The 25,974-nt window shown below is 41.1% G+C and overlaps 1 protein-coding gene across 10 annotated transcripts in view; it reads left to right on the top strand.

The window, feature by feature from the left end:
• The window catches only part of LOC311268685 (voltage-gated potassium channel KCNC1-like), a 96,142-nt gene that overhangs the window by 21,378 nt on the left and 48,790 nt on the right, over positions 1-25,974 (top strand). For all 10 annotated transcript variants that reach the window (XR_014623999.1, XR_014624000.1, XM_084372449.1 and 7 more), the window contains exons 2-3: positions 21,576-21,707; positions 23,257-24,118. Coding sequence is in view for 8 of the 10 variants with exons in the window: in XM_084372449.1 (XP_084228575.1) it covers positions 21,576-21,707; positions 23,257-24,118 (994 nt within the window). In the remaining 2 variants the exon portion in view is untranslated. The remainder of the gene's footprint in view (positions 1-21,575; positions 21,708-23,256; positions 24,119-25,974) is intronic.

Below are 25,974 nucleotides of genomic sequence, written 5' to 3' on the forward strand. Positions count from 1 at the left end.
AAAAAAGTTTTTTGAAGATTTTCTACATATCCGTGGATCTGTGGGGAGAAAAATGCTGATCAACTCCCATTGGTTTGTTCACACACAATATGTCAGACATTACTGATGGAATTCTAATGAGACGCCACTTTTTGTATTGCAGGGACTTTTTTAAAACCCTGGACTCTTTGTAGGAACTTTACCTTAATTTTTAAGGAGGAGTCTCAATTAAGTCTCTGCGCTCTAGGTACTAATTTCCAATGGTTAAAGAACCACTGAGGTGAAGTTTGCAGTGCTTTACATTGCAAAGAGGTCAACCACAAAACTCTGGCTGCTAGAGCCTGTGAACATTGTCATTCACGCACTAAGCATGCACTGATATCAACTAGAATCACAATTACAATGAGGCACAGACCTTCATTATAATGTTCACTGATGGCAAAAACAAAGCTGTTTAAGGTTTTGTTAAAGGAACAGTTCAACCAAGGATGAAAATTCAGTCCTTATCTCCTCCCCCCACGCTGATGGAAAGTCTGGGAAGTTTTTCGTAGTCCACAAGACATTCTAGGAGCTTCACAGCAAAACAGTGTGCAGCGCTGCAGCATTTCTGCTAAACAACTGAAGTAGCAGGGGACCTTTTTAAAAAGGAAAAAGAAGGAAAAAAATGCTTCGTAAAAGAGCTTGTCTAGTGTAAAACAAGTCTCTGAAAGCTCCAAGATGCCAAATTGATTTGACGTTGTTTACACCCCTTTAGCTGGAAATCTTTAGTGTAGCTGCTAAGCTAAAAGCGTTAGCAAACAGCCCATGTGTGGGTGCGCGCAGGAGAGCACTGCAATGCTGTTTTGCTGCGAAGCTCCAGAAATGTTGACTGGATTGTATTTTTGGGGGTGAACTGTTCCTTTAAGTCATTAAAACAGAGGTTAAAGATTCTAGAGGTTAAAGAAGCAGCTTCTGGCAGTCTTTAGCCTCTTCTCATGTTGTGGGTGTGCAAACTGAAATGGGGCCAGACGCAGTGAAGCCCACGATGAGACTGAGGACAGAGGACGTTTCACACTAACAAGAATAAGAGAAAGACAAGAAAAACAGAAGCAAAACGTGAAATTTAATAAATAGATGAGGTGATGGAGAGAAATGAAAGATGTGAACTAACACACAAACACCAGAGCATATTCCCTGATGCGTCTTGGTTTAGCTGATGAAATACAGAAGTAACCGTCATATTGCAGGTGCAGGTGACTTCATCAGAGCGGTGAGGAAGGTTTTCCTTCTGCACAGCTCTGAAAAAGTCACCTTGTCAAACTGTCCTTTTGGAATGGAAGACGCTGAAAAATGACAATTAAATGGAACAAAGTCATAAATATACTACAGCATGACGAAGCAATAACAGTACAGCATTAGTCTGTATTACATTAACCACGATTTGAGACATACATGCACCTAATTTGTTACTGGCAATGACCGACCAATGTTTCTATTACTACCTCCGCTTCTCAGTCTGTTTTAAACCCCTCTGAAGGTAACTCTTTTATGCCTCAACTGATACTAGGTTTTTGACACTGGAATTTGGCTAATGGAGCTAATAGCCTCCAGTTAACGGAGCTAATAGCTTACAGCTGAGCTAAACACACTGCAGGACAGAGAGTTTCTGTTCACAGGAACATGAAGTGTTAAACAGTGAACTGCAGCTGAACGTGACAACACAAGTTTACAATAAATACGTGTACTGAAGTACTTCAGCTGAGTAGAGTTTTTAAGGTAAAAGTATTTTAAGTTTGGAGTTGGAGACATTTAACATAATTTTAACCAAACTGCTGTCAGAGATGAAAGTGATCGGCCCCGGAAATCCTGATCGGTGCACCAAGTAAAAATGTGGTCGAGCCAATGTATTCATTGATTTCGACTATATAAACGTCATTGATTTAAGTCCTTCAAACTAAATAATCAAACCAGCCTCTTCTCTTTCAAAAACTCCCCAAAGGAGCAATTTTCTGAAATGGCCCCTGAATTGCCAGTATAGTAATTGTCACTGTTTGTTGGTGTCTGTCAAAATGATTACAAATAACTACAATAAAAAATATTAATTTGGGCAGTGCCACCTCTGTGGTTATGGTTTTTGTTCCTCTAAGTTTAAAATTCTTGATACCTCTGCCAAGGAGGTTGGTTTGTTAGCAGGATTACACAAAAACTACTGAACAGATTTCCACTAAACTTGTGTGGAGGATGGGGTCTAAGCGTAGAGTAGACCCCAGTCTTATGGTTTGGTTTGGATCCTGATAAAACGGACGGATCCAGGAATCTTTTCTCACTTTGACAACAACATTGTGATATCCAATGTTTTTTAACAATTTTGTGAATGTCTCAGGGAATAATGCATGGATTGTGATTTGATTTCAGTGAGTACAAGTGCAGATTTAAATACGTTATTTGATATCAAATTAGGCTTGGTTGAATTAAAGGGGACTGTTGAGCCTTGGTGAAGGTATGCACTCTACTGAGTGCCATTCTAGTTTGCACTCCAGTCAGTTTATGTTACATGAGGATCACAGGGTAAACAGCAGATTTATGATGTTCACAGAATCAGGACTAGGCACATATTTAATTAACGCTGTGATGACCTGATGACACTGTATTGTGCCAAAAGATGAGCCAGGTTAAACTTTTAAGCTGGATCCTTTTGCATCAGCACTCATGCTGACTTAATGCAACAGTACAGTTGTATACAAAAGGTGGGCTGTGCTTTACTTCAGCATGTTGTAAATGTCCAATCTGTCCAATCTGGATGGTGCATCAGCTGTCGAATTCCTCGATGACACACTACGTAGGATCAAACTAGCTCATTTTCTGCTCCAATCGTCTGCCAGGGCCAATGTTGTGTAGTCTGCTATTAGTTAGGTTAGGCTCAAAGGTAGGCAGTTTAGTGTGACGGGGGCATTAGCGGTTTTGTCGCGCTTCTTACACCACTGCCTCTGTGAAACAGCAGTCATTATCTGAATGACCACAAGAGGCCCTTGTCAACATACGACATACCAATGAGGTCGGTCCCAGTTTGCTGGATATTAAAGTCTTCTTCCATCCATCGCGTGTCCATTCAGCCTAGGAACACAACCAGCTGCTATGTCTCTGGGGCTCTGCGGTATTTTGTGTGTGTGTGTCTGTGTGTTTGGATGGGTCAGTGGGTTGACAGTTAAGCTACATCCCCAGTCTTGTACCTGTGCCAGTTCTCTTTATGCTGTTGTGGAGCTTCAAAACAAAAGAAACTTCTTGTCATAGTAATTATATCACTATCAGCCACATATACATACAGTACACACGTACACACACAACTACTGTATATTTGTGCTTAAATCTGCAGGGATCTCACTTATGTCACTGCCCTATTGGTAATTTGACTGCTTCTGTTTTTCACGAGCTAAGACCGCCCACACCAATATACAATCACACACAAACACACGTAGAAAGATAGGAGATCAATATATGACCTTAGCAGAGTGCTCTCCTCAGTTGATGACCTCATCAAACCAGCCAGTTAAAACATCAATATGGGCCAGGAAGGCGGGGCCAGGCTGTCAATCATTACAGTGGACAGTAGTGGGAGGCTTCATCCCGTCTCCTTTCATGCAGCTATGCTCAGTCTGTCCAGTATTTCTATGGATGATTCTCTCCTTAAAGGCAATGCAACTAAATATGAAAATTGCAACGGAAAGACTTCTCAAATAGATACTGGCAGAAGTTTCCACTGCAGCAACTGTACATACAAATACTCACTGGGGAACCAAATGTTATAATTATTGATATCCAGTGAAATAAATGCAATATAACAGATAACTTTATAAAAGCTTATTTAAATGTAAATTGCAAAAAAGTGAAAATGCTTTTAGAAAACTAAACTAAAAACAAATAAAATGAACCCAGACAGGTTATTGGAGTCATCAAGTCTTAAGTCAAGTCAAGTCACCAGTCTCAAGTCATTCATTTGTTGTCATGTCAAGTTGCAAGTCATCAAAACAGCGACTTGAGTCAACCTTAGTCCAAGTCACAATGACTCGAGTCCACATCTCTGTGGTTTTAGCCACACTAGCACTGTGGCTCTAGGGATGGTCAGTGCACTACTTTGGTCCAGACCAAAATATCTTCCCAGATATTGGTTTGGTTCAGACACTCATCCAATACTTGAGTTTAGCTGTATTTAGGGTTGATTATCAACAGTCTTACTTAAAGCTCCTATTCATAAGAAAAGTTGATTTTTGGCGCTTTAGGATGGTGGCCGGCTTGACATACAATCACAATGCGTCAGTGTTGGGAATGAGACTCAAAAATCAACTTTTCTTATGAATAGCACATTTAAGCATGCTAGCATGGTCAAGATAGTACACATTGCAGGCATCCACCTTATTCCTAGCCCCCATGATACCTTGCGCAAATTATTGGCGTGACTTCTGGCACGTCCAGTCATGTGATCGGACCAGAATTTTCCGTGGTAACAGGATGCTAATCCTCTTTCCTTTAGCGATTGGTACATGTGTCAGTCATAAAGATCTGGGTTAGCAATTTTATCGAGTGAATATTACTGACAATATTATCATTGCTGAGCACCCTTAGCTAACACTTCTAAAGCCTTGTTTGTGCCACCAGTGCATCAGTTATTATGTCTGATTGTCAGTAATTTTCTTACTGCTGCTACTTCCACTGTAAATATCACCCATAATCATTTCCCCAGAAACCTCACCAGGGACATCATCAGCATGTTAGCAGTGTCTTTCAGCTCAAAGCATTACTGACTGTGCCTCACAAAGTCAACAGTGTTCATTTATTCTGTCACTCATTTGCTTTTTGGCCTTTGGTGATTACTCGATTTTAGTTCTTTTAGATTTAAGTACTTCCTTTGATACAGTCGGCCATAGTATCATTGCTTAGAGATCTGGGTAGGACTCTAGGGCTCGGCTCTTATCTTATTAAAATCATACCTCTGTGACAGAACTTTTTCTGTTGCTCTGGGTAATTCCTGCTCTGCGTTCCTTGATGACCCAGCTGTGTTGTGTTGGTCCCCAAGATTCTGTTCTTGGCCCCCTTCTGATTTTTCCACATAAATGCTTCCTCTTGCCCTACCATTTGTATTTAGATGACACTTAAAACACAGTGATCCCAGCAGCCTACTGTAGCAAAACTCACTTCTTGCCTCCCTGATATTAAACCCTGGATGTCTTAAAATGTCCTTAAATTTTAATGAGGAGAAGTTTGACGTCATTCTGTCCAATCCGCCAAATTCCATCAGTTATGTTGCTGCTAATCTTCGTAGACTTTCCTGCTGAACACGCTGCTAGGAATCTTGAAGTTATATTTGATGCAATCAGAAATGTTGTACAATCTTGTTTTCATCCAGCTAAAGATAATCCCAAAGATTTTTATAATTGTCTGATTTACAGAATGTTATACATGCTTTTATCTATTCTCAGCTTGACCATTGCAATGCACTCTGCACAGGTGTCTGCACCGGCTCCCTCCAATGTCTCCAGTGAGTCCAAAATGCTGCTGCCTAACCCATTACCGGACAAAGAGATGTGATCACATCTCCCATGTGCTTACTTCCCTTCGCTAACTCCCTGATAGATTTCAAATTGATTTTAAAATCTTATTCTTCACTTTTAAGGTCGTCTCGTCTGGTATGTACCTTCTAGACCACTGAGATCTTTGGATGGAGCCCTGCTGGTTACTCCCAGGTCACTGTTAGTAACAAAGGGCGGTTGGGTTTTTGTTATTAGAGCCCCCAAACTATGGAACTCTCCACTTACTGACCTCAAGTCCCTCACCTCTTTCAAATCTTGTTCTCCTTGTACAAGCTTTTGGAAATGTAAAATATATGCTGTCATTGATATTGTTCTTAATTTTTATTTTTATTTTTTCTGCATTGTCTGGTTTTATTTCCTGTCAAGGACTTTGTAATGAAACGTTCTGTATGAATACAGTTTTTTAAATAAAGTCCTCTCCAGCTTGTTATGAACAAGCAGGAAGTTGTCCCATGTCCTGCTCTGCCACATGGCTTTATGGCCACTGACTCTGCCTCCAGTACTAGTGATGTGGTAGAGGATAAAAGATGTTTGTGATTAGAAACTACACTGGTTATCATAATTGTGAAGCAGTAATTAAGAGCCATGAACTGCGGTATTGTGTTAGTGGGGGTCTGTATGGCCACCACAGTAGCAGGAAGTGTCAGACAGCGCCCCTACTGGTCTGCTCTATCCCCCAGGTACATGCGGTATTCACTTTCTGGCAGCAGCTACTCTTGACCCTCACTCTGAGCCTTGGCAGCCTGGGGCACTATTTGGCAGAGCTCAGTCCTTTCTACTTAGTGTATTGGAGCTAGCTCTGCACTGAGCAAAGCACTGCAGCAATCTGTGGCCTGCGGCGCTACAGCAGAGGAAGAGAGGGAGGAGGAAGGCATTCACATACTGGTCACATTTATCAGGTTTCTGTCCACAGTTTCCTGCTTGTTTAATCATTTAGTTTGAGTTGTTTGATTGAGAGTACTGACTTTTTTTTTGATTCCTGTTCTCAGTGTCCTTTTTCTCTGTCATAAAGGCACACAGTTAAACATATTCTCCAACGCAGCCCTTTTTTTGCTTATTAAACCAACCAAGTGAAGGCAGCGTAGATGCGCACGCACACACTTAGACGCAGCAGGTTTTGCAGTGTGGCTCGGGGCTGTTTTAGTACTGCAGCCAGTGTATGGATGGGCGGCTCTCTCAGTGCCAGAGCCCCGTTGCTTTGTGACAGCACCACTCCTCCTCCTCCTCTTGCCGTCCTGTCTTAATGTTCTACCTTGGGTATCCGTTGGTCCGTGTCATTATAGCGCAGTAGGGAGCTCTAGGCATTACATTAGCTTGTAACTTGTCTGCTCTCCCTCCATTGGTCCTGTTCCCTCTCCCTCTGCCCAATCTTTTCAAGCATAAACTGCTTTGCTTAGTAGATGAAACTAGCCAGGAAAAAATGTCTTTCCCCCCTTAATGAGCTCTGAGTGTGGCTAGTTATTCTTCTAGCGTACACCACCTGGGTATACTGCAGCACAGGGCAAAACCAGATCCAAACTCCGTCAGGCTGGCTGTATTTAAGACTTATGGAGATGCGTTGTGATTGATGGGATTTAATATATCGATTTATAATGAAAAGACATCCAGGCTCTTTTGTTTTCCATCCAAAACAGTCCCATCGATCCTCTTTCCCTCCACCGCCACCTCCCCCCTCCTTGCTGATTCAGTGCGCCACAGCTTTGCTTACGCATACGTCTGGTGAAGGCCGGACGGCAATTACTATCAGAGTGCTTTGGGAGCTTTATGCAAGGCTGAGTCTGGTTGGCTTTAGTAGGCTGCACTGTCCATCTCTCTGAGGAAAGGCTGGAAGGGAGAGAGTGGAGAAGGGAGGAAAGAGAGGACATTAAGAGAAGGAGGGACAGAGGTAGGGGGGCATTTTTTGGATGCACCGTATCACAGTGCAAATGCATCATGGTGCATATGTATGTGTGGTCATTACATTGGCTAACTTAGAGCCGATCTGCAGTACAAAAGTTTCTGAATACACTTAACTAGAGATAATATATATATATAATGTAAAAATATAATAATAATGATATAATATAAAAATACTGACATTGTGAAATTGTTTTTCTGTGATTATATACTGTGATATGAAGAAGTAGAAGAATCATTTTCTAGGGGAGTGCATCTGCATAGAAAATAACATCTATTTTGAAAAAGCTGAAAGAGACGGCCTTTGAGTGTGTGTATCGCTGTATTCAGAAGCTCCTTGTCCCGGTGCCCCAAGAAGAATCAATAAAGTTAAGTATTACACTTTTAAGTTAAGTAAGCCGTGTTTTTAGACTGGCTGCTTGATGTCAACCCTTTACCGTACTACTACCGTACTTGACACTGCATTTTCTGCAATGTGACTATTCCAACAAAGAAGATAAGTAAAAATGACAAAGGTTATAACACTTCTACTGCTACTGCTAAGTGCTTTATTTGTGCATATTCCCAAAGACATTGGCAGAATGGCAATCAGTAGAGCGCATATCCCCGGCAAGGTCCAACAGTCCCCTTTAATTCAATCAAGCCTAATCTAATATCAAATAAAACATGTTTAAATCCACTATATCCAGATTTTTATTTAGATCTGCATCAAATTGTACTCACTCATAGATACCAGCCACCTAAATACTTAAACACTTTCCTGGATCCGTCCCTTTATCTGGATCTGCACCAAAAGTTAATGGGTTCTATTCTGGTCCAAGACCCATCCTCCATCCAAGTTTTGTAGAAATCCCCTCAGTGGTTTTTGTGTAATCCTGCTGACAAACCAACCAACCAATTTAACCAATTCAATGTGCTGTTTTAACTTCTATGATTGATTGAGGGAGTTGCAGCCCAACTCAGTTTACTCGAAATAAATGAGGTTGCATGAGTTGTTGTCCAGCCCATCTACGGGCTTAAGTGTTTACACACTGTCCCCGGTGGCCACACTCAAAACAGGGTGAAAACCCTGCAGTCCCAGCCTCCTCCTGGCTAGCCACCTGCCTTCTTGATCTCTCTCCAAGAATCTTGTGCATGTGTGTCTAACAATAGCTTAAGAGAGAAGTTCACAAACACAAACTTTCAGATCAACTGAAGACCTAAAAAATCCATTACTGCTGGTTTCAAGGCTCCTTTCATTTTATCCATTACAATATTGTCAGACCTCTGTGCTTGCTCATGTCGAAGTTGATCTTTGACACCTCCTGCATGTCGCCATCTGTCAGCAACAGGGAGCGAGGGTGAGCTAGAGAAATGAGACAGCAAACAGGTTGAGGGATGCAGAAAACGATGAGCTGCAGTGTGGATGAAGGCAGCCAGGCAGACGACCAGATGAGTATAAACAGGGAAAATGAAGTGGAACGAAATGCGAAGAGAGAGGGAAATCCACAGTGGGAGGTTTGCCGTGACGTCCCAGCCGCCACTGTAGCGCGCTGAGAAGTGAGAACTAATGCACTGCACCACTTCCTACTGTCTGCAACAACACACAGCTACAAGACAGGCTACAGGCTGTCTCTCACCTGAGCCTCTGCTGCTTTCATCTCTCACTGCCTCACATAGACACACACATTCACACAGCCTGTCCAGTTCTTACTGACTTGGCAGAAGTCACACTTCAAATGTGTGTGCGCACGCAGAGGGATCCCAGCCAGTATACTGCTGTATCCTCCTCCTGGGGAGTAGAAAATATGCAAAACTTCAGCCAGGCTATTTGTAGTGAAGTCACCTTTACAAGGGACACTGTGTGTGTGTGTGTGTGTGTGTGTGTGTCTTTTCTGCAATGTAACAGAGGACATCCCAACTGCTGCGTCACTGCAACAGGAGACAAAATGTGATGTAGTTCATGAAGTATCAGTTTACATTTATGTCTCTGCCATGGCCGAAGTCATAATGTTATCAGGTTGTCCGTCTGTCCGAAAATCCCACCTCCCATATTGTGTTCACGAGAACAGAATGGACAGACACGTGGACTTAGGCTCGTCCGTCCGCCCGTCCGTCCCATTCTCGTTTATGCAATGGGAGAGGTGGGCATTTCTTCAGATTTAGCACCACTGTGCACTTGGATGTCAAGGACGAACTAATAAGATTTTGGTTGTCAGAGGTCAAAGTTCAAGGTCATTCTGACCTCACAATGCATGTTTTTGGCCATAATCATGAAAATTATGATAGAATTTCAAATAAATGCTGAATAGTATGAAATGATGAAGTAAGGACTTGTATATTTTAACAGAGGGGAGATTTTGACAATATTTCACATTTAGTCAGATACTGAATTGGTGACACTGATCTTGGCTGCCTGCCTTGAAACTGTGCTGATTGTCGTGATCTTTTGTGCTGCTGGGTTAAGAAATGTACACATTATAGCTTCTTCACAGCAACATACACACTTGAAGTGTTCTTCTTACTGTCATGGTTACAACTAAATGTTTTTTGAACATTTTATAACTTTTCCAGTCATTTGTTGCCGACCTCACAATCAGAGTGAGTGTCATGTACAGGTTGAAAAGTACCTGTGATAATTTTCAAGTTGTGTGACTGCAGCATTTTTCCATTATTCAATTCTAACGTCAAAATAAATCATATTCGATATGCGTTTGGTTGGTAATAATATTCTTGACCATTGGATGTTGACAATCCACATTATACACCCCAGTTTAACCTGTGGTCATTACATTACATGAGTACTCATGGTTTGGACCACACTCATCATTCGAACTCGACTTCATTCTGATCTCTTTTGATGCTAACGTATTGACAACAATCTGTCAACAGACAGACAGATATATAAACACCTGGTGAAAATGGTAGTTCCCACTACAGTATGTGTCTCCAGGACCACAGTTTGCCACACACACACACACACACACACACACACACACACACACACACACACACACACACACACAGACTCACAAGGTGAAAACAATACAGTGCTATCGCGGCTGGTAATTAACTTGTCCTGTCCTCTGCTTCAAGTCACTGGCCGGGCGTAGCCACTTCCTGGAGTCTTAGCTTGTTGCCTGGCAACCTTACTGTGACGAGAAGTATTTCACACTTCAGTTTCTGTACAGATAAACAAATCTGGCTGACTGTAGCTTCAGTTTTTCATACAAATATGAAAGCGCTATCCATCTTCTCATCTAATTCTCGGCAAAATGGTGCACAACTGATTTCCCAAAATGTTGACCCATTCATCAGAAACTAGAGGTGTGCCCACCAATGTCATACTAGGAAGTGGAGGAACGTTCAAGGCTTAACAAGTTTATTTAACATTTGAGCAAAACATTGATATTTCCCTAACCTTTACTACAGTCCTTCCAATACCTAGAACCAACGCAGGATATTAACCCCCTTCTGCTGTGCTCTGCGCCACCCATGAATCCCATGTGCTACATCAATGCTGTATTTTCTTCGCTCTAAATAGTTGCCATCGAACATCAAACAGACAGCAGTTCCGTTCTCCTACAAAATGTATTTGGCAACACAAATTAGTCGTATATAAACTCATTTTGTAGGAGACAGGGCACATGAGCATGTCCTCTTCAACCAGTCCTTCAGACTTTTTTGCTTCCACTCATGGTAGGTTGCCTCACAGTATATCCATCAGCTGGAGGTCACAGCTTACAATCAGTGTAATACAGCTCTCTATTTCTGTAGTTTTGTTAGTAGCCTTCCTACTCCTGCTATCTTTCTCCACTGACATATAGGTCAGTGTGGGATCAGTGTGATGAGTTGGGGCACAGATCTCAAGCCTGGCCAGGCTAAATGACTCTAATTAGAAGCTTTTGATCCTCCGTCCCAAGCTGGGAGCAGTTTTTTTTATTGCTCCATCCCCTTCTCGCAATTGTCTTATCTTCTTTCGTCTCCTCTATCCTCCCTCTCCTATGCTGACTTGTGCACTTGCTTTTTGCTGTTTGTCTTCACCCTCCCCCCGTCCATCACTTCCCTTCTCTCTCAGTATTGATATTTTTGGCCAAGTACAGTACTTAGGTAATGAGTATTTTCTGAGTCACCGGAAGAAGTTTTAATGTTGTTCCTTCTGATATGCTAACACAAGCAAACCTGTGTAAGACCACTTAAATGCTTTTGACAAGCTTGTAGTTTTTGGTCAGTCTGTGCTCTCATTTGAAGATGTCAGCTAATAGCTGGCTAGTTACATCTCAGCAAAATGTATTAGTATTATAGCTTTATTCATTGACTTTTAGTCACTAGGGGGCAGAAAAGCTGACAAACTCTTGTTAGCTGCTAACTGCAATTTTCTATTTAGGCCACACATCCAACTCACACAGAGAAGCATGAGCAATAATTTTGAGTCGTGATTCTGTCCTTTTAGGCAAGTCCTGGGACAGAGCCAGAACTTCACTTTCAGTAGTCACCTGGACATAAAAACTACATGTATAGAATCACCAGTCAAATCTGATTTAAAAAAAAAAATGTGTAAAAAGTTCTGTGATTTTGCCCCAAAATAAGATTTTGAATGTTTTTCTCAAACAGTTATACTACTTCTGTGCATGCACACAGCAGTGGCAGATACAGAATGTCATTAATTGGTAGGCCTGGGAATATCTGGATGGGCCTCAGTTTTTTCAAAGCTTATCTATCTATCTATCTATCTATCTATCTATCTATCTATCTAGTTAATAAGTTCTCTTTCAAAAGACAAAAGTGTTGTCCAGGCGTCCAGTCAGCACGGATGATCTCAGGCGCGTTTGGATCCTGTTTGTTGCGGAGAAAAGCCTCTCAGCGCTGCAGGACGTGGGAGTGTTATGATGGCCCTTAACAAACTATTCATGTTGGGAAAAACATCAGCAGGGCAGCTGTCCAGTACTTCCATTAATGTGGGGAAGTTTCTCCCGATCCATTTTCCATCTGATGTGCTGGATGGATACAGCATGTTCAGCAGTGCGGACTCTCCTTAGGCATGACCTGGTCCAAACGGGCTTCATCCTCTAGACGTGGCTTTTTTGGAAAGTGGCTCAAAGATAGCTGTTTAGCCATTGTTCCATCTGGCTGCTAGCTAACGGTGCACATTTATTTATTTATTTATTCTTTCAATCATATTATTTTAATGTATCTGATTAGATGCCTGTGCACATCCAGGCCTACCTGTGAATCCTCCCCAGGCACACAGTTTCATGTGACCACCTTCTTTTACAGCTCAGTACACACTAGTGCCAGATTTAATATCTAATCTTTGAATAACTGCACATTTCTGGGTAATCATGAGCATGATTTTCTCCTTTTCTACAGTGTACTTATTAGAAGTCAATCTTGAGCTGCACTGAATCGGTTGAAACTGTCCTGAATCTCAATCGTGATCTCACCTCAGTGCAACAACATGATTGGCTGATATGTGTCCCAGTTAGTATGTGATAAAGCAGACGATTGGCCTTAGGGAGATATGTGTCAGACAACCACCATCTTTGGTGTTACGGACTTTTTCGATTTGAAATGCTTTAAGTGGTTTATCTCCGCTCTCTAAGTCCAGTAATCACACTTTTAGGTTTACCAACACCTGAAGGAAAAATATCTGGTACTATCTTCTTTCAACCTTACTCGCCAGCTAGAGTTACTCTGTCTGTCTACTGTTTTGTGTTAGGAAAATAATGCATTGAATTTTGATTGGCTATATATTGAAGCTTAAATAATTGACTTTTTTGCTTCATCATATATCTCACACATCTCAAACTTGTTTCGGTGAAGGTGTTCACAAGAACTGTAATTGCCTTCACACATCCAGCAGACAGAGAGCGACATTAGCATTCATTGTGAGTCATGTTTCTGTTCTGTTTTTGTTCCTGATGAAAGTAAGTTCAAGAAACTTTGTCTGTCCAGCGTTTGGTGCTTTTATGCTGAAAATAGAGGCCTTGGGAGGATAGAAATGGTTGTGAGAGGCACAACCAAACAAAAAGCTAAAGGTGGCTAACTACTTGTCACTACTAGCGACCGCTTTCCATTACTATATAAAGAAAGAAAAGACAGGAAGAAAGAAATAAGTGAGAAGGGAACAAAAACAAGGAGAGATCTAATGATACCAAGAGATGACAGAAAGGGAGGAACACAAATGAAGGTGAAAGGTATAAAAAGAGTGACAGAAATAGAGGAGAAAATAGCAGAGACAGGAGGGAGAAAAGGTAGTCAGTGATGAAGAAGATAAAGAGAGAAAGCTAAAGAAAGAGTAGAGATTGTCCGGGGGAGGAGGTACTGGAAGAGATTTAGGTCATTCTGTATGACTGGCAGGAGCGAGGGAATGACATGGAGAGGAAGAAGCAGGGATGTTTGAAGGTAAGTAGAGATGAAGAGAAAGAGCAGGGTGAACTCTAGTGTTGATTGTGTCATGTAGGTTAAATAGCATCTAGGCATAGAACATGGGATGTGAAGAGTCTTTGGTCCATTTTAAAAAAAAAGTATACTTTTGTTTGTTTGATGTTTTTCTTGTTCTGGTTGTTTTTTTTAAATCTTTCAGCAGCAATTGAAGTTAGGAAAAAAAGAGCCTAAAAGAATACACGTAGATATTGTGGGTTGTATAAAATTATATAAACAAACATTATAAAATGACGTTAGGGCCACTTGACCCAAAAGTGGCCCTAACGACTCTGAAACTCAGAGCTCACACAGCGACTCTGTAAGGACACTCCCACACAGAGTTTAAAAGCCTGCAACTCCCCTCCAGTTAGATAGAACTGAAGAAGCCTCCTGGATGAGAGGTGGAACGTCTACAAGAAACTGAAACACGTCCAGTTGCCTACGATACAGCACTTAGAATAACCATAACCTGGATGACTGAGAACCTTCATCAACATATAACATCAAGCTTAATCTTCAGCATTGTGCTTAACAGCATAGTAGCAGCAGCTATGGTTCAATATGAAACACTCTGTGAGCAGGATCTTTGTCAGAAATATAAAAAAAGGGACAGCTGGTGTCTCTTACAGTGCAGCCCAACAAACTCACATTTATTAATAATGTATTGATATGTTATTTAGATTGATAACGATTACTGTTGGTGTTAACAGCAGCAACAAACACGATGACTTTCCTGTGACTGATGCGCTATAAAACTCCAGTAGAATGCACCTTAAATGCTCCTAATATGAAGCAGCAGTGGGAAATGTTAGGTTAGGTTATAGTCATAGGTTATTAATTTACTTAAATAGTTAATATATTCCAGCTCTGATGGGACTGTAGAGTGAACAGCAAACAGCAAGTGTGGCTGATATGAATGGGAACATCCAACAGTAACATTACATTATATTTTCCTGTCAATTCCTCAACGCCAAGAGATGAGGTAATCACTGAACGTAAATGCATTGAATGGCTCTTGTTGAGAAGATGCTGACCATCAATAGTATCAAAAAATGGAGTTTAGTTCCAGGAAAAACCTCATGGTAGAAAAATTATTTTGCAAAAATATGTCTTAATCTTTCACGTAAATAACAAAGAAAGCAAAATGACTCTCCTTATCTATAAAAACGTTCCTGCTCTTCTTTATGTCACTTAGGAATGATAATGCAGTTTTTCTAGTCAACTAACTGGTTAGTAGTCGGTTTTGCTACACAGCTAACCTGCCCTGGAGCACAGGTAAGCAAGGTAATTCACCCCAGTTACAAAGGAACCAGCTTCAGTCTTCAGTCTAAAAGATACCTGGCTAGGTCACCCATCTTGGCTTGTGATAAAGGCCCCTAATTGATATTCTCGTGGTCATGTGATGGTTGTAAAATAGTACTATTGCTGCACCATCTTCACTGAGAAAATCCATGTTTGCATCAGTCCTCATATGAAAGTCAAAACAATTAAATCAAAAAGTTTTTCTTTTTAACCCTCAGCAGACCACGATGGTAGCCAAAGTCCTCTTATCAACCAGTCAGACAATCATATTATTTTATCAGCCGACTATGATGCCAAAAGATGGCTGGTTACCTGCCAAAGTGTCTGGCAAAGCAGACAGACTCACCTGCCAGACACATTTGGGCAGCATTTGGCTGGTAGGAGGTGTTTCCCACTGAAAGATCTCGTATACATGATCTAATCCAGACTGTTGGCTGTCAACAGAAATAGAAATCTATTGTGCCGTATGTCACTGTAAACACCTACAGTATCTAGGTCTTTATGCCACGTTCAAAGACAAAATAAACGGTTGCAGAAAATGAAAAAAAGGAGGTGACACAAAAAGTCTGCTTCGTCAGCCTCATAAACCCCATTTACACCCAATATTCAAATAAAATATGTTATCCTCATTGAGATTGGCAAATCAGCCTCAGACTTAAAATCTGAGTTTTGTGTGTTGTAGTGTATGGGTAAGAAATAATACCATGTGAAATAAACACATTTTTATCTCTTTCTTTGTATAGAAAATATTAAGTCAGTATATCCCAGTGTGTTGCAGCACTGATGTGTAGTCTTCTCTGTGACTAGATGAATTATATGCCTTGTTAACAGCAGATCAGCTGCACAAATGAGCACAACACACAGCATCACATTTTCACTGTATATCATTCATTTCCACCCATATTGCTTTCATTTTTCACAGTTCTGTTAGATGGAATAGGCGTATAATCTGTAATCAGAGGCGTGTCTCTTTCAGCCTTCTCGCTTACATGCTCTCTAACCTTGAACAGCAACCTCTTTTTTAGCTAAAACCAAAATATCTGTATCAATGTCGTGTTCTTTATGGATGCCAGCACATTGAATAGATCGCATTTACATCTACCAAAGACCCATCATCAGGTTTGGTCAGGCAGAGCCATCCACATACAGATCACATACCAGGTGTAAATAGGGTGACGGAGTCCAACCTGAAACTTTCAGTCAACTTTCAGAATTTGATCATATTACATCTGTTGTACAAATGCTTGTGTAACCCCACCTTTCTCATCTAAGCAGAGTGAAGAGATCATTCGACTGCTTCTCTCTTTGCCTGCAAAGCTGTTAGACAAACACATTGTGGTTGGTGGTGATGGTGAAACATACAGTACAGCTCCAGCCCTGTAGTTCAGATCGTCAGTAACCAAAACGGGGTACCTTACAACTCCTTTATGATGTGATTGAATAATTTCTGTTGAACAAATAAAAACACATTTGTATTACAAAATAAATGTCTACTAATACAAATGCACACTCTGCTTCTCCATCTCAAATTATAACATAAACATCTCATCACAGAAACTACCATTTTTTAAGTTTGCATGAAAAATATTTGACATTCTATGCAAAGACTTTTTTAGTGCTCATTAAAACTAGTTGACTACAGCATTGTTCCATACAGAAAATACAAACACACCTGTAGACGCCGAATTTACACTAGCTGTGCAGTACTTCTCTTAACGCGAGTACATGAGGCAAGGCAGCTAGCTGCTGCATAAGCTAGCAGACTTAGCAAACAAACTTAATTCAAAAGAACAATATAGAAACAGAACACAAGACTATTCATGCATTTATTATACACTTTAATTTAAGTTACTTTTATAGCTTAGTATTTGAAATAAATCAAGGAGCTGTTTTCAATAAGTACTTCAGATCATCTATATCCAAAGGGACGAGCTGACGACCTTGGGTATCTATAATTACCACCACTGCCACATGAGGGTGCTCTAATCAAACAAATAAAAGGAGTCTTGCATAGATACAGATAGGATATAAGGTTATATCCCAAAGAAATTAGAATAGCATGATAACTTTCTTGAAAATAAAAGTAAGACTGAATGCACATAGAAATGAATTTTGACAAACTTTAACCCCCTAACCCCTTCTGTTGTTCACCTTCAAGGTGGACTCCTTTTGAGGGTTTGGTCTAACATTATTTGAGCTTGAAACAAAATTAATCTCACTATTTTTTTGTCAACGTTTTAATAAGCAGCCCTATCGAGAATAAACTTTTTGCACTAATTTGACACATATTTACTTTACTAGATTAACAAAATACAGGCCCTGTCTGATTACTGCATCTGACAACCCATGGTACTCAGCAGTCATGGTTCAGATCAAGACCATCTTCGAACTCAGCCTTCATTTTGATCTCAGCCACACTGTTGTGACTGGTAATAAAATAACTCAGAGGGGGCGTCATACTGCAGCAAGATCAGTGTAGGCTCATTTTGATACTGACCTAAAATGGATTGAGATGTTTGAAAGAGGTTCAGCATCCATGCGCCAAGGCAAGTTGTAAAATTAAATGAGGGGATGTTTGTGCTGTGTATCGTCCGATATCTGCTTTTAATAACTCTCCAACTCCCTCAAAATGCTCAAGAATGTGTGTGTGTGTGTGTGTGTGTGTGTGTGTATCCAGGGCAGCTCTAGATAGCAGTGTTAAATTAGACCATGATAATAAGCTGTGGGACTTGATGTGCTCCCTGAGGATTAGAAGAAGACTTCAACTGTCTGTCTTCATCACTGACCTGACACACACACACACACATACGCACAAACATGACAAATACTTAAAAGCATACTTACGCAAGTGCAGTATATACTTAAGCAAGCATATACAGCAGTTTAGAATAGGCATACACACGTACTCGAGCGTGTAATACATATGCACTTGAACACACAAGGACAAATGTACGGTATGTGCATGTTAGCAGAGACACACTCACACAGTGGAAAGTCGACCTTCATCACACAAACACACACACACACGCACACGCACACGCACACACACACACACACACACACACACACACACACACACACACACACACTCAAACAGGAAGTGGTTTTAACAGGGTTTTAGATCTAATTGAGTCTCTGGGTTTGGGTTAGTGCAGTGTACTGTAACTAAGGTCTCATTATAATATTAGTGATGGAACAGAACCATTGTTGATGTTATTGGTTACAACTGTGCTTTTCAAAATGCCCAATTTATCAGGTCTATTCTCACTGTGCATAATCCCACTCATTAATTGTATGACATTTCGTAGCTATGCAGACGATGCACAATTGTAATTATTTGTAGCACCCAATGACCCAAACAGTAGACATTGTTTAACAGACTGTTAAAACTTGAAAAAAAGGTTCAGCCAAAAAGGATGGGTGTCCTTACAGATCATGAGATCAATTTAAGAAAGCACAGTGATCAGCGATCAATATGACAGCGGTTTACCAACTAAGAAATATAGTAATAGTCTGACCAAGTCTTGCGCCTGAACATACTTTTGATCAAAAGAAGAAAAAGAGAACACAGGGAACATCTTCACAATGACTCACTGTTTTAGAATCAATTTTCACATTTCACTGGACTCCCTCTACTACCTAGCTGCAGCCTTAGGTCATCAAACAATACAGCTTTAAATGTACCAACAGTTAAGACAAAGAAATATGGAGAGGCAGCCCTCTCTTTTATTCTTATGGAACAGCCTTTACATTAATATTCAATGTGCAACTTGTGTTTAGTCCGAAGACTTATCTTTTTAATCTTGCTGTTAAATGGTTTCAGGTAGTCACGTGTAGTTAATATATTTATTTTTTTCTGCTTCTGACCAGTTATGACAAAGTCTCAATGTCAATTTAACCTCTATTTAATCTACACAGCAAGCATGACCATCAACACGGAGGTTGGTTATTACTATATATTTATTATTATTATTTTTAATGCCTATCAGTGTGCCAGATTTCGATTTTTCCTTGGTTGGGTCCAGCTGAATAATAGCCTATAAATAGTACAACAACAAGCAAGTTATAATATGGTAATTAGTGAGCTTCAGAGGTTTCTTTTACCAGTCTGTCTTTATGTGAAACTAAGCAACCAGCTGCTGACTGTAGCTTTATACTTACTGTACAGATATGAGAGTGATATCAATCTTCTCATCTAAATCTCAGCAGGAAATAATAAAACTAGTTCCCAAAACATAAACCTGCTCAGTAGGACCCAACAGATGATTTAGGTTGGACTTGGAAGCTTCTCGCCTGAAGGATCGAAACTGGATCCTACTGTTATTACATCTCAGTCTACACGTGACTAATTTAAACCCTTTAAGGGAATCCTGAATTAAAGAGGAACATAGCCATGCGGGGATATGTTTTGAATGTTAAATTATTTGTCTATGAGCCAAAGCCTTTTGGCTAGCTTTGATGCTAGTTAAACAGGCGCACTGATGCAATGACAAAGATCACATGGGTGACATATATAGCTTGCGTCAGACATCCAGCTGTAACCACTCTGTGGGTGTTGCCCCTCTCACCCTTAGCAACTCTGCTTCCTGCAGACATGTACAGGAAACCAGATCATGTTAATGTTCATGACCCTGTGTTCTGATCTTACAGCAACTGTGTGCATTTTTTGTGCAAAAAGCATGTCACATGCATCATTTGGGTGAGCTGACCTTCTAACCCTAAAACCTGGCCTAAAACTTGTTTATGAGATGTTTAGTGATCATATTTCCTGTGAATTTTAACTTTTAACAAAAATAGATAACATTATATACTGTATGACATGTAGATTGTGAAATAGGTCACATGTGTGAAAAGCCCACAGAAAGTTTTCAACTTTGCAGTTCCTCGAAGCTCTATAGAGCATTTTCCGATGTACCAGCTAAACCTACTGTACCCTTCAGACAGACAGACAAAGTTAGCCACGTGGTGGCGAACGTAGAGAGCTAGATTCTTTCTCATGAGTCCAGAGTCAAACATAAATCCCTGTGCCAGATTTAAAAGTGTCCCCTTCTGCACAAAAGAAGCACCACTTCCAATAATGTAACTGAGCATCTTGGATCCACCTAACTGGGCAGGTTTAAAAAGAGTAGGGTCTGTTCTGGGCCGAGACCCATCCTCCACCCAAGTTTCATGGAAATTCGCTCAGTAGTTTTTGTGTAATCCTGCTGACAAACCAAAACACAGGCGAAAACATAACCTACTTGGTGGAGGTAATAATGAATGGGACATGAAACTCTGAACTGTTCAAATGTTCCGTAACTATGTTACGATGGTACAGGGCTCAGAAGTTGAAGACTGTCAGCCATCAGCGACAGACGATGGCATCAGCTGGCACAATCCTACTCACAGCATGTGGTATCTGTTGAACATTTCCCCCAAATTGTCAGTTGTTGCCAAATTTGAAACACAGTGACCCGGTCACCACCTGGTCAGCTCAGTGTCAGCATGATTGCAAGGCAGGACATTGTTGAGAACAAACATCAGGGTTACACACAAGGAAACGGGTTTAGAAAAAGAGCCTAAATGATGTCAGACGTCCTTTGTATATGTGTAAATTGACACTAAGAGCTATCCCAGAATTTAGATTGACAATTGCTAGTGGGGGTAGAGGAAAGGAAATATTGTTATATACACATGAGCACTGCACAAAAAAAGACTGATTTTACAGTACATAAAATGTATGAATGATTTTCCGGTTGCAAGGTAGATAGGGTGTGATCATTGATCCTACGCTGCTAGAAAACAATACCGCTCCCCCTACGTGCACAAACGCACACACATGAATAGAAATGTGTTTAAGTTCTCTGATACATGACGCATGTTTTCATTATGCTGCTCACATTAATGCATACATCTTATTATTCCTTCGTTGTTCTGTCTCCATTGTCTTATTTTCTCTTTCTATACACTGTGTATTTATTTTACACACACACACACACACACACACACACACACACACACACAGATACCCTGTGTACCTCATTACTTTTCCACTCTCGATCCATCATCCTTACCTCCCTCCCCCTCCCTCCCTCTATCTCTCTGACTGTGCTGTTATCAATGGGATTGCAGCAGTCAGGACATTTGCACTGAATTACCAGCATTCCTGCACTCTCACTCCTCAGTGAGTTACTGGCGCCCCCTATCTAAAGTGTGTTGGCACAACCACTGCTCTCCACTTACTGCAATGGCCCAAACCCCCTCCTCCTCCACCAGCAATCACATGAAAACCAAAATATTAATGACAGAGACTGAAACTGGCCAGACAAATGTGTGTGACGGCGTTACAGTTTCCTGTAATGTTGCTTGAGTGAAAACACATGATGTATCTTTGATGTGCAACTTGTAACACTTCTCTCCCCATCTCTGTGTCTCTCTCTCTCTCTGCAGTATGTTGCATTTGGCTCACTCTTCTTTATCCTCCTCTCCATCTCCACTTTCTGCCTGGAGACCCACGAAGCCTTCAACACCATCTACAACAAAACGGAGATCGTCACTGTCGGCAACACGACACATGAGGAGGTACGGTGAAATTTTAGTGAATTGTCATTTTAGTTTTTGATATGGCAGTGTGAGTGCTGAAGGACACTATTGCTTTTCTATAAAGCTGGGAGATTTCTGAGACTGATTAAAAATGACCAAAACATGAAGCAGCAGAGGCAGAATTAGTATGATTTTTAGGGTTTGATTCAACCACCAAAAACAATTGCACAATACTACGTTTCTCATCATGCGCCCTGTGCCATCCTTTTGTCAGACCCTCCCAGCAAGGTAAAAGCCCATGTCTCTAAATTGTGTTGTCTCTAAGCCCATGCCAAGATAAAACCTTTAATCAGACCTGACAAAGCACCTCCAGATGAGCAGAAGTCATTAAACAGGCCACAGTACTGCTCATAATTAGTAACTGAAAATCAGTGAATTGCCTGTTTAATGAGACATAATTAGATACTTTGGTCGTTCGAAGGTCACTCAGGTGATGGAGAAGGTGAGTGTGGTGTTGTAGTAGATATCTAAGTTGTGAACTGAAGTGTCTAGTACCTGATTAGGCAATGTAGCTGTGCAGGATGAATAACATGAGGAGTCTCTTGGATTATAAACCCTGTATTAAAGACCTCACGAACTGTGTTAAGAAGGTTTTTTCATGGTTTTGACACATGGGGTTGAACTGAGTTGTTGCTAGTGCTAATTAGCTAAATGATACAGAAAAAGTGCAAAATGTTATCTGTGACAGAAGGGGTTTGCTAGAAGTTAGGTCGGATTCCCTCATATGAGTTATGTCTTTTGGTTTTACACCCATGTGTATAGTTAAAGAAGAATTGCTCAAGAAATTAATTATTGACCAAATGATATCAGAGTGGGACTATAAAGCACAAATGCATATGCGTCATTCCATGCCAAAAATTTTTAACTTTTCCCAGTTCATGACAGCACACATTAATATTTCCGTTTTAGTTTCACATTAAAAAGTTTCAAGGAAATTGATACAGTTCTTCTTGGGAAAATATAAAGTCAAAGTATCTTTTAAAAAATGTGTTTTTTTTTCTTTTACTTTCAGAGCTACATTTGCCAAGATCTGTGGCACTCATGCAGGACCAAATTACTTCTAGATGTGATAGAACTATAGTAATAATATACAGAGTCAAAACTGTGTTCGCAACAAAGCAAAAACTAGTGGAGATGTGGATTTTTGAAAATGAAAGATTTTTCGTACAGGTGAAAAATTATTAATTGCTGTTGATGTGATTACTGTAAAACATTCTGGTTGGTGAGGCGTAGAGTACACATGCAAAGAATCACAAAAATTATGACATTCAGCTCAAAAGTATTTGGAGTACAGCTGAAGGTCCTATAAAGTTTATTCATAAATTGTTTCAAGGAGATCCATGGCATGAACTGGGCGGGCTTAGTTGAGTATGTTTGGAATGATCCATACGACAATTAGACGATGGATCAATATTCCCTGGGGAACATGTTGTACCTCTGGGCATATACCTCTTAATGAATGAATAACTGAGGAGTAAAGGCTTGATAAAAAACACTAACCCTTAATATTTTTCCTCTGACCCTGCAGATAGTGTATGAGGTAGTCACAGATGGCTGGCTGACATATGTGGAGGGTGTCTGCGTCATTTGGTTCACCATTGAGGTGATGCTGCGAGTCATCTTCTGCCCTGACAAGGCAGAGTTCTTCCGCAGCGCCCTTAACATCATTGACTTTGTGGCCATCGTGCCCTTTTACCTGGAGGTGGCGCTGAGTGGCCTCTCCTCCAAAACAGCCAAAGACGTGCTGAGCTTCCTGCGCGTGGTGCGCTTTGTTCGTATCCTGCGTATATTCAAGCTGACCCGCCACTTTGTCGGTCTACGGGTCCTGGGCCACACTCTGCGGGCGAGCACCAACGAGTTCCTGCTGCTCATCATCTTCCTGGCGCTGGGCGTCCTCATCTTTGCTACCATGATCTACTACGCCGAGCGCATTGGTGCCGATCCTGATGATCCGACAGCTGCGGCCCATACCAACTTCAAGAACATCCCCATCGGTTTCTGGTGGGCTGTGGTGACCATGACCACGCTGGGTTATGGGGATATGTACCCGGAGACATGGTCTGGAATGCTGGTGGGTGCCCTCTGTGCCTTGGCCGGCGTGCTGACCATCGCCATGCCTGTGCCCGTCATTGTCAACAACTTCGGCATGTACTACTCCCTGGCCATGGCCAAGCAGAAGCTCCCTAAGAAGAGGAACAAGCACATTCCCCGAGCGCCACAGCCAGGCAGCCCCAACTACTGCAAGCCGGACGCCTTGGCCATGGCAACCGCCTCACCGCACAGGCTGATGGGCAACGTACTCGGGCCTGGCATGGTGGGATCTGGCAGTATGATGGGTACTGGAGACTGCCCACTGGCACAGGAGGAGATCATCGAGATCAACAGGGCAGGTGAGTGATCTAACAGGAATTAGACCATGGGTGTACATGTGTGTTATGTGTGGATGGGAAACACTGGTCTTGAAAGTTCCTTTTTTTTATTCCAGTTCACCATTCAAATCATCATCACTTTCAGCCCAAGCTGACTTTTTCAATTAACTTGTTTTGCCTCACCAACAGCTCCAACTAAAATGTATTCAAATAACAATGAAATGAATAAGAGAAAAGAGGCAAATCCTCAGAGGCTGGAAACAGAAAAAGCTTGATATTGATGAACGAACAATCAGTTGTCAAGATAGTTGCCTCCTTTCATTTTACTAATAAGCTAATGAAGTGCTCCAACACAATTTTGAAAACAGAGGCCTCTGAGTTATGGATCTGATTTAAACCAACATCACATTCCACCCCAAATCCCCCAAAATTAAGAGTCCTTGAATTTCGTTGTTTGGATGCTAATATTGGACGTGGTTGTGGGTGGGCAGTGGAGGTCATGGGACATGTTTCTTCTCCAGTGTGTATGGACTTGGAGGTTGTTTTGAACATGCTTAGACATGGTGGAGAAAGGATTTGTTTTTGTATTGGATGTGTCATCTCTTTTTCTTCACTTTACAACTTACAGAGTTCCAAATTATATTGTTAATCACTGGAGCGGCATCAACAAAAATGATTACATAAAACTGTCCAAGTTTCTCACTTTCTCATCAAACTGATGACCAGAGGTCAGATTTCCAGCTCTGTACTGATGTGAGAAGAAGTGTGTATCTAACAGGTTTTGAAGCTGTAAATAACTTGCTGATGTCCTCGTTCTTCCAAGAGTAGAGTACACTAAAATAGATTTTAATTTACGATGGGACGTGAAGGCTGCAAAAAAACGTATTACTTTCTCTGGACAAATCCATCTCCTCCCTCTCACAGCCAGATGCTGTACCACCAAGGCTGACATGTTCAGATAATCCTGGATTGGGTTCTATATAGATATACAGTATTTTATGCCTGTCGAGACATTGATCCAAGCCATCTCATCTCATCTGTGCTCTGCTCTGCTCCTTTAATGGACATGTCCATCATCTGCACTGATACACAAATGTGTGTGTGTGTGTGTGTGTGTGTGTGTGTGTGTGTGTGTGTGTGGGCCTGCGTGCTTGTGGTGGAGTAGCAGTGTGTGCCTTTACAGGATTTAGGGTTTATAACTATGAGTAGTCTTGAGATTGGCTTGCCACCAGTGTTGGACAGCAAACTGACATATAATCAGTGTGTGTGTGTGTGTGTGTGTGTGTGCGTGTGTGTGTGTGTGTGTGTGTGTGTGTGTGTGTGTGTGTGTGCATGTGTGTTCGAGAGCTTAAGTATTTCCTTTAAACCAAAAATTTGCACACACATTGTTGCATACCGTGTGTTTCTTCCGTCTGGTTCTGCACATCATTTGTAATTGGCAATACTTGTCTGCTGTATATCAAGATGTAAAGTCCAGGTCAACAACAGACTGAACTAGAAATGGACTCAGTAGAGTGCATACCTCTGCCAAGGCCCCACCGTCCCCTTTAATTCGATCAAGTCTAATCCAATATCAAACTCTATAGCACTGTCTCACTCCAAATTTAAAACCACCCATAACTGCTTAACCATAATTTAAGCTCACCAGATCTGCATCGAATTGTACTCATGAATACCAGCAAACCTAAATACACCTGTTTTTTCACCACGGCCCATGCATTAATCTCTGAGAAATGAACCAAAATGCTCAAGTGAGAAAGCATTCCTGGGTCTGTCCCTTTATCCGAGCTGTTTTTCTGAAAACGTGCTACATTATCCCATGAATGTAATATAAATCTGGATTCAACTGCACCGTTCAGCCTTGCTTCCTATTTTGC

Source organism: Pagrus pagrus (genome assembly GCF_965226575.1).
Source record: "Pagrus pagrus genome assembly, chromosome: 13".
In the NCBI taxonomy this organism is placed as follows: Eukaryota; Metazoa; Chordata; class Actinopteri; order Spariformes; family Sparidae; genus Pagrus; species Pagrus pagrus.